The sequence below is a fragment of the Lactuca virosa genome, chromosome 3 (genome assembly GCF_052849685.1).
Source record: "Lactuca virosa cultivar CGN04683 chromosome 3, Lactuca_virosa_CGN04683_v6, whole genome shotgun sequence".
NCBI classification, from domain to species: Eukaryota; Viridiplantae; Streptophyta; class Magnoliopsida; order Asterales; family Asteraceae; genus Lactuca; species Lactuca virosa.
The window spans coordinates 401528449-401538886 of NC_136428.1; the positions used below are offsets into that span (position 1 = coordinate 401528449).

Sequence of the window (10438 nt, forward strand, 5' to 3'; positions counted from 1 at the left end):
CGCCATTCAACTCCACACTTTCTTTCATCTATATTATATTCACATTTATTTTATTAAACCTTCATACAATTTCCATTGTGGATGACCTTATCTTTTAGTATTGACAAGGTAATATACTATATCAAATCATTATTAATATCATATAAAAATTATATGTAATTCAGAAAAAAATGGTTATATATACTATATCAAATCATATTAATATCATATAAAAATTATATGTAATTAAGAAAAAAAATACAATAGCATAGCACCCTACATACAAATTTAGAGGGGGCGGTGACCCCACTCTGTTGGGCCTACACTTGACCTTTATTTAAAAAAATAAAACTATTTTTTACTTATATTTACCACTGTGATTGGTAAATACTTGAGAAGTACACACTAGAAATTTAAGTAGTAATCAATTCAAAATAGATCAATCATTTGCTTAAAGGCCAGAAGTGAAGGGAACGCCGGTTGGCGGCAACCAAGATCCACCGCTGATGAAATTCTGGACGTCGAACTTTGACGCCTCTGTGGCGCTTGTGATAACATGGTAGCCTTTCCATTTTACCCTATTAGCAGTCGATGAACCAGGGCCCGTGTTCATATACTCTCCATAATACAACGTATTAAGCGCGAAATTACCACTCCAAGGATACCAACCCGCTGGGTTCACTATACTATCAAGGTACGTTTTGAGGTAAACAGTCCTCGAATATTCCTTCCACGGTCTACCAAGATAAGTTTTAACCCCACTTAGGCTTGAAGCAGCCGCGACACGAGAATCATGGATCGAAATTCCCGTGTTTTGATTTGGGTCAGTCCGACCTTGTGCTGTCAAAGTGTTTATCTTGTTAGGAGGGTTACGGGCATATAGGTTGCAGTTTTGTAATACCACAGCAGCGTTGCCAAAAATAAAATCAACAGTGCCATATACGTTACATTCTTTATAAAACTGTCTGTTCGAGAGAACGTAGAGTGTATCTTGGTAGCCTTCAAAGCTGCATTGATAGAACACCGATAGATCAGAAGCACTACGAAGGGCCACCGCCTGATGGTTTTGTGGCCCTGCTGTGTTTCTAATAGTGATACCACGACCGATAAATCCATCTCCTACAATTGCTATATTATTGAAGCAATATTTATTATTAGGTGAAACGTTACATCAAATAAAGTTCTATAGACTTTTAAGTGTGTAAACATGTGGAAAAATAGATTAAAAAGTTAAATTTTGGTGTGCTTACCGAAGGTAGCTGAACTAAAAGAGGTAGCACCTCCTCCAGCACTTTTACTACCGCTTATGATAGTTTTTCCAATCCCATCTCCTACTAGCATTATGTTGTTCAATTTGGATCCAATCTGAACTATTTCATTGTAAGTGCCTTCTTTAACATATATAACATACCCTGACTTTGCAGCCGCTATAGCAGCTCCGATGGTCTTATAACCACTAGAACCGTCTTGAGCCACCACAATGTTAGCGTTTGGAGCGGGGTTTGATGATTGTAATAGCTTCCGATCACCGGGCTTTACCCAAGTAGGAAAACCTTTCCGATATCTAGGCTCGTAGTTTTGTGTAGATCCTCCTTTGTTCATTGCCAATGTATTGCTAATTAAGGCGGATAAATTATTGTTCATTAATGGTAACAAGTATTCACCGCTACCCACCTCCTCGAATCCTGTCTTACAGGTCTCGAGATTCGTAAGAGCTGTGCTAAGCCAGGTCTGCCTTTCAACCTGGCTACACTTCCTTTGAGGATCAATAGTCATGTTGATCCTATGAACAGTGGTTTCGTAAAGCTCTAGGCAATCTTGCCATGCAGCCTTTTCATGCTTGTTGCGGCATTTCCCTCCAAGCGATCGAGTATTCACCTCGGCATTTGAAGCTTTCTCTAGGGTGAGTTTCAATATCGCGTTGATGAAATCAGGTTTTTGCTTTATCGGGCCTAAATTCGGTTTACCGGCGAAGAGGTACTCGCAAGAGTCGGGATGAGGTGTTTGGCTGCACCATGATCTTATTTCAGATTCGGTCAAGCCATGCACCCCTGGAGAGACAAGAAGGAACAAAGAAAAAATCAAGATTGCGAAAACTGAAAATATTGTCATGTTAAGAAAGCAAGTTCGTAGGGGAGAGAAATGTTTAAGAGCTAGTTTTTGTTGTGCGGAGTCTTTGCATGCAAAGGACTACTTTATATAGAAGTGGTATATAACCTAACGGCTCTACCTTCCTAACTAGTCAGATTCGTTACTTTCTGTAACGTAGTATCTAATCATTTGGCCAAATATGTATATACGGGTTCGAGTACCCATTGTCAAAGAAAATAGAACAAGACAAGGCTTTCACATGCACACAAGTCACATTCATCAATTAATCCAGTCTAAAACAAGTGGCTGCTTTTGCATTTGGAACTAAATATCTACTTTATCATAACCCAACTGTAAACAGCTGCCTTACATGCGTATTTCTCTTACTCACCGATGTTGTAGACAACCAACCGTGATATCTGCAATAGAATTATGATATGAAAAACGAATAGACAATTTCTTAAACTTTAAACTAGTATATCATGTATATGTAGTCTACGATTCTGTAATTTTTTGTATCCACTAGATGAAATGGTCTCAAGAAGGCGTGCATGGCAGAGAAATTGGTGTGCCCAAATAATTGCATTGCATCACATTGAGTTCTATTTAATATAATTAAATAGTGTGAATGAGATCGATGTCACTCTATCATATGATAGAACATTTCGGTATTGTTGTTTTTGTATGAGTTAAAAAAGTACTATTTCTTATTATCGTATGTTAGAAATAGAAATTATCTGCCATGATTTCGTTATGTCACATTAATATTCTGGAATATTAATTTTATTCCACAAGCAAGGTCTAGAAATAGGCTTTTTACATGTAGCTTCCTTCATTTCATAGGGTTTGGTGGAAAATTAAGGCAAGCGTTTCATTTTCAAACGTATTACTACCATATATGTCAACAAAAGCAAAATAAATTATGAACGTATCGCTCAATAGATAGATAAATCTTATACTGATACATTTTTTTCGTACTTAAAGTGCACGGAGAGGCGTTATGCCTATGTGGCATCAAATAACGGCGTCATAACATGAGGAACACCGTATGTTATTTGGTGTTATATTAAGAGATGTTATCGTGATAATATACTGTAACAAGAGTCTTTCTTTCCTCTCATTGGTTGCACATATTTATCTCTTTATCTCTCTCTCTCTTCTTAACACGATGTTATAACATAAGAACATCATCCTCACTTCATGTTATAACATGTTGTCAATTTCCTCCAATTTGTGTTATATCACCATTTTGACATGGCTGGTGAGGTGACAACTTTGGGGTGTGATAACATGTTGCCCACACCCACCAGCCTTATAAATCCGCCGGCAGATGATAAAAAATATATATTTTTTCAAATCGGTATTTAAAGCATCAATAGCGACCATCTAAAAGCATTGGATTTAAAGAAAAAAAAAACACTATATTCTGGACCATTTATCTAAAAATTGTAATTTTATTTATAAATATTGTAATCTTCAATGCCTCCTAATTGACCAATTTGTCGCTAGTAATTACTGGTGTCACCACTAAAACCTTCTTCCATTAGATCTTCTATTCCCCTCTTTTCCAGATTACTAGATTTCGAGCATCTTTTTCCGGTGATTTATTCCGAGGAACACTTCGACGTCACCGATAACCACCCTGACTACCACTTGTCACCGCCAGTTTCAACCACCATCGGCTTAAACCACCATCCTCCATTATCTATCTTCGATTACAACAAATTTATGTCTATCTCTAACGAAGATTAACATCAAGGAGCATCACCAACAACAACCATCACCCCTAGCTCCCACCTATCATACATATCAGACCGCCAACGACTTCCTAACGAACACCGCCACCTTCAAGTTCTTAATCTTGTTAATTAGCTACCGATTTGGCTTAATATGCTTAACTGGAAAGTGTTTAATCAAGAATGGTTCTAATTTCATGTTAAATATGCTTTGAAAGTGATTAATGTAATTGAGAAATGCTTAATGAATACATGCTTCTAATTTAATGTATGACTAAGCTCAAAAAGTGCTAAATAATTTGTTAAAGACCTAGTTGTTAAGGACTTAATTGTTAAAGCTTTAATGATGTTATTATTTGCTTGATGTTATTAGATATGTATGAAATTTATTAATATTTTTAGAAAATGCTTAATGAATATATGCTACTGAGTTTAATGTATTAATATGTTTAGAAAGTGCTAAATGGGTTGTTAAGGATTTATTGTTAATTGTTTAATTTTTACAGAAAAATAAAGAAAAGCTCAGTCATTTATCACTCATTGTTCAAAAATTCAAAATTTAAAGGAAAAAAACTATTATTACCTGTAACACTCGGTTTTGAATTGCTTCATTTTTGGGGGCTGTGGCCCGATCATCAATTATCATAAGGCTTAGGGCTTTGGGGAAGAAAGGATTTGGCCCCTTTTGGATGTGGGTGTTAAAGTTTAAGTGATATGAGTGTTTGATGGCAATTCGGAGCCTAAGGATATAATCGTAATTTGTTGGTTCGGGCCTTTATGAATTTTGGGTTCTTGTTCGGGTAGTCGTAAGGCATTGGTGAGTTGTTAGAAGCATGGGACTTCTCGTCACCTTTACGTGGATATAAAGTTCGTTGGAAACGGACTTAGAACGAAGGAGTTAGAGTCGAATGAAGATTTGGAGTTTTGAGGGCCATCTAGTACACGGGGCATACTAGATGTGTACGCGGGGCATACCGAGTTAAATGGTCGCGGGTGATCTTTGATTATGTCGAGCGTACTAAGGGGTACGCGGGGCATACTCCCTTTAGCCATGAAACCCTGATTTTTTGTCCTTGGCCCTATTTAAACCTAATGTCCTTCATGAGCCTCGTCTTTTATCAGCCTCTAAGCCTCCTAAACCTTAAAAGTAGACCCTTAGCCTTTATCTTGGAGCATTTAAGCCATTATGAAGGATCTTGGAGTATTATTGTGCACTTTGAAGAGCTTGGAGCTTGTTGAAGAATCACCACCTGGAAGGGAGCTTGTAGATCCAAAAGTTTTAAATATTGCGCAATCTATTGAAAGGAAAAATCTTTGATTGAAACTTCCCAAAAATATAGGCCAAAAATTTCTTTTTAAAATCATTAATAAAATCACAATCATCCAACATCATAAGAAGAAAATCATGAATCATGTATCTCAAACATCATGTCAAAAACTGTATCAAATCATATAAGAAAATATCAGAGTCTAAATGATCCCAGACTGAAACTGTGGTGTGTGCCATGCGATCATCCGGAGCCCTTCCCCTTGCTAGTGGAAGTACCTGAACCCAAAACTGAAAAACATAAGCACGAAGCTTAGTGAGTCTCCCCAACTACCACATACCATACACATAACACATAACATATCCTGGGCCCCGCCCCTGCTACATCGAGTCAAGCTCGGCATCGGCTATCCCGACATCGGGTCCCGCCCGGCATCGAACCCTATTCAGCATCGGGCCCCGCCCGGCATCGAGCCCCGCTCCGCATCGAGCAGATCTCGGCATACATATACATATTAACATCATATAACATAAACATATAACTCTAGCATGAAAACATCCCTCGGGCCCCACCCGACATCGGACCGAGATCCGGAACATACTAACATTGCTCGGGAACCGCCCCGGCATCAGACCTAAGCCCGGGACACATAACACATAACAAACACATGCAAGAATGACAAAGACATCAAGTATACAAGCATACGAACATTCCTCGGGGACCACCCCAGCATCGGATCGAGATCCGGAACACATATATCCCTACTTCGGGCCTCTCCCGGCATCGAACCGTGGTCCGGAACTATTACTATCTAAACGGGTCGGCCTTGGCGCCTTAGACCCTTTCCTACTAGAGAAAACTCACCTCGCAAGACTGACTGCTGAAAACTCGACTGAGAAATCCCTGTCTGCTGCTCCGATGACTACCCGGCTATCAATTCCAATATAACACTTAATCAGAATCTGCTAATCCTCTTTTAGGGTAAAATCACCTTTTTACCCCTGGTCAAAGTGAAATTCAAAGTCAAAGTCAACTCCCAGTCAACCCAACTCATCGAGTCTTCTCCCAAGTCAACGAGTACATGAACAATTCAGACCCGTGGTCAACTAAGTCAACTCGTCGAGTCCCTTCACAGACTCGTCGAGTCCTTCCTGTCATAACACCGGGACATATCGACTCCAACTCGTCGATTCCCTCCTTGGACTCGTCGAGTTCTTCAACTTCCGAGTCCTAATCTTGTACAACTCACTGAGTCATCTCCTAAACTCAGTGGTTTCACTCATAACCATAAAAGGAGTTAGGGTTCACGACTCGACTCGCCGAGTCCAAGAACAACTCGTCGAGTCCTCCTTGTGACATCTCCATTCAGTCGACTCTAATCCATTCCAGTGCTTCCAACTTATCGATATGGACACCTTAGGCTAGCCTTGCACGTAAAGTTGCTAACTTTATGTGCATGCATGATGTTATGGAGCTAGAACACCAAAACCAAACTAAAAATGAAGACCTAATGCATAGAATGGGGACATGGCTGAATAAAGGTGGCAACTTTGAGCTTCTGGAGCTCAAGAGTGCCTAGATCTAAAGTCCTTACGTCCCCAAAAGCTCTCAACTCGGAAATGACCTTCGAAATGGCCCAAAATGATAATAAACAACTTAAATGAGGATCTAAGTGGAAAGAAACCAAGGTACAAGCTTTATACCTCCAAAAGCTCTGAAATGCAACACAAACACCAGATCTTCTGCCTTCTCCTTGGATCTTCTAGCCTTTCATTCCTCCTTCTAACTTCAAATCACACAAAACGGCAAGAAAAGCTTAATAACACTCAATAGTTGCTTAGGGTTTCGAGAGTGGGATGTAGAGGCGGTGGAGGCTGGGGTGGAGGCCTGTTATGTTGCTTAAATAGGGTGCAAACCCCAAAGATTAGGGTTTCATCCAGCCTGGCCTACTCGTCGAGTCGGGGCATCGACTCGTCGAGTAGCTCATTAAAAAATTGCGTCTAATCTGCCTTCTACTCGACGACTTAGGGCTACCAACTCGTCGAGTAGCCGTTCAAAATTAAATGACTAAGAAGGTTAATTGCGTAGCAGGAACCAGGCGTTACAATTCTCCCCCACTTGTCTTAGACTTCATCCTCGAAGTCTGCTGAATCTGAAAACAACTCTGGGTAGTGCTCCCTCATCTCCTCCTCGGGCTCCCAAGTCCACTCCGAACCCTTGCGGTGCTGCCATTGCACCTTCACCAACTCCACTCTCTTGTTCCTCAAATCCTTCAACTTCCTTTCGAGGATAGCTACGGGTCGCTCGATGTAGTTCAAGCTGTCATCAACCTGAATATCCTCAAAGGGTACCATTGCTGAATCATCCACTAAGCATTTCTGCAACTGAGAAACGTGGAAAGTGTTGTTGATCAGGCTAAGGTCTGCTGGAAGATCTAACCGGTAAGCAACCTGACCCACCCGGGCCAACACCCTAAACGGACCTGTGAACCTGGGGCCCAACTTTCCCCGCGTCCGGAACCTGATAACACCCTTCCAAGGTGACACCTTCAGGCGGACCATATCGCCCACCTGGAACTCCAAGTCTGAACGTCGCTTATCGACGTAGCTCTTTTACCGACTCTGAGCAGTCTGGAGCCTGCTCCGGACCTGCCGGATCCGCTCTGTAGTTTTGAGTACCACCTCTGTATTCCCCATAACTATTTGACCGACCTCACCCCAACAGATATGGTCCTACACTTCCTCCCATAGAGCATCTCAAAGGGAGGTCGGTCTATGTTGGCATGGTAACTGTTGTTACACGAAAATTCCGCTAACAGAAGATACGTATCCCAACTGCCACCGAAATCTAACACGCATGCGCGCAGCATGTCCTCGAGAGTCTGAATCGTCCTCTCACTCAGCCCGTCTGTCTGGGGATGGAAAGCGGTGCTGAAGTGGAGACGAGTACCCATCTCCTCGTGAAACTGCTTCCAGAATCTGGAAGTAAAACGAACATCTTGGTCTGACACCACCGAGACAGGCACTCCATGATGTGCCACTACCTCTCGAACATAAATCTCGGCTAACTTCTTGTTGGGTTATGAGCATTCTAACACTCCTAAGTGTACATGCAACCCTAAATACCTTGGATCTATGTTTTCTCTATTATACATACAATTATGAACATCCAAGGCATTATCCTAATCTAGCATACAAAATAATAAATATAACAAGATAGAATACATACCTCTTTGATGTAGAATGTCTTCATGAAGCTTGAGTGCCTAGTGCCCCAAGTGTAACACCTCAAATGGTTCACACAACACCAAATACACTTGGAATAACTTGAGAGAAACTTGAACACTCCTTGAAATCGTCTAGCCCTCACACTCACACATTAGTGCACGATTTCTTGAGCCATGGGATTCTTTTATATGGTGGCTATTAGGGTTACACCATGTAACTCATAACTTTACCCATTCCTTATGCTCCATGGATTTTAACCTCCATGGAGTATCCATGGGTCACCCCATGGACTTAGTCCAACATAAGGAATCTTGGATCACAAGCCCACATATATAAGAATGAATGATTTACACAATCAACCCATATATTTAATTAGTCTCCTTTTGATCACTTAATTAATTCCAAATTAATTCTTGATCAATACTAATTAAATAACCTTATTAATATATTAGAACTTATAATATATTAACCAACCTTAAGTGTTATTTCTCTCATTATAGTCTATCCAAATGCATGATGCCATGCAACCCAAATGGACCATGCCGGGTCGGGTCAAGTCTTACCAATTATAGTTATGGACTTAGACATTAATCCAACACATAGCTCTTATTCATACTTCTGACGCTCCTCCTTCAGTCCCTCGACCTGCGCCTCTCTAATATGATCCAATAGTGGAGTAACCACTGTCATCCTCAGACAGATGTCTCGGATCGGGGCCGTTACTGCCTTGCGGCTCAGGGCATCGGCCTCTACGTTGGCCTTGTCCGGGTGGTAAAGGATCTCACAATCGTAGTCCTTCACCACATCTAACCACCGACGCTGTCTCATGTTCAGATTCGGCTGATCCATGAGGTACCTCAAACTCTTGTGATCCATGTATATGGTACACCGGACCCCACAGAGGTATGTCCACCAAATCTTGAGGGCGAATACCACTGCCCCCAACTCTAAATCGTGCATCGGATAGTTAGCCTCGTGAGGCTTCAACTGTCTCGAGGCATAAGCTATGACATGACCCCACTGCATCAACACTGCTCCCATGCCTGTGATCGAAGCATCACAGTAAACTACGAAGTCATCTACACCCTCTGGCAGAGTGAGAATCGGTGCCTCGCACAATCACTGCCTGAGCGTCTCAAAGGTTGCCTGCTGCTCAGGTCCCCAACGAAAAACTACCGACTTCTTGGTCAGTCGTGTCAACGGGACTGCAATCTTGGAGAAGTCCTGAATAAACCTCCTGTAGTACCCTGCCAGACCCAGAAAACTCCGAATCTGGGTTAGAGACCTCGGAATCTCCCACTGAATACCCCATCTATCTTGGCCGGATCAACCAAAATACCCTTCTGGTTGACAAGATGCCCAAGGAACTGCCCCTCGCGCAACCAGAACTCACACTTGGAGAACTTCGCATACAGTCTCTCCCTCCTCAGTGTCTCTTGGACCTCCCTCAGGTGCTCCTCGTGCTGCTCCTAAGTCTTGGAGTAAACCAAGATGTCATCAATGAAGACTATTACAGACCGATCCAGCATCGGTCTTCACACGCGGTTCATGAGGTCCATGAACGCGGCTGGAGCATTGGTGAGCCCAAACGGCATCACCACAAACTCATAATGACCATACCGAGTCGTAAAAGCTATCTTCTGCACATCATCATCCATGACTCGCATCTGGTGATAACCTAACCGTAGATCAATCTTGGAGAACCAAGATGCTCCCTGCAGCTGATCAAACAAATCATCTATCCTCGGGAGTAGGTAACGGTTCTTCACCGTTACCTTATTCACCTCCCGTTAATCAATACACATGCGATGTGACCCGTCCTACTTCTTCACAAACAGGATCGGGGCTCCCCATGGTGAACTGCTTGGCCTGATGAAACCCTTGCCTAGAAAATCCTACAACTACATAGACAACTCCTACATCTCGGGAGGAGCCAACTGATATGGTGCCTTGGCTATCGGAGCCGCACCAGGAACTAGGTCAATCCTAAACTCAACATGTCTCTCCGGAGGTACCCCAGGTAAATCCTCTGGGAATATATCCGGGTACTCACGCACTACCAGTACATCATCAATGGTCGCCTTACCCTTATCCCGAGTATCCATGATATAGGCGACGTATCCAGCGGAACCCTGCT

The 10438-nt window shown here is 42.0% G+C and overlaps 1 protein-coding gene across 1 annotated transcript; it reads right to left on the bottom strand.

The window, feature by feature from the left end:
• Positions 1-202: 202 nt before the first annotated feature.
• LOC145167752 (pectinesterase 2-like) lies at positions 203-2187 on the bottom strand. Its single transcript, XM_079086987.1, has 2 exons — positions 1230-2187; positions 203-1107 (listed from the first exon to the last, which is right to left on the bottom strand). The coding sequence occupies exons 1-2, from the start codon at positions 2089-2091 to the stop codon at positions 431-433; spliced, it is 1539 nt and encodes a 512-aa protein (XP_078943113.1). The 5' UTR covers positions 2092-2187; the 3' UTR covers positions 203-430.
• Between the last annotated feature and the right edge of the window lie 8251 nt (positions 2188-10438).

Bases quoted from the DNA above. Each gene is read 5' to 3' on its own strand.
- LOC145167752 (XM_079086987.1), bottom strand. From the start codon at position 2,091: ATGACAATATTTTCAGTTTTCGCAATCTTGATTTTTTCTTTGTTCCTT. The intron at 1,108-1,229 runs GTAAGCACACCA...TCAATAATATAG, and splicing joins TTTTAGTTCAGCTACCTTCG to CAATTGTAGGAGATGGATTT.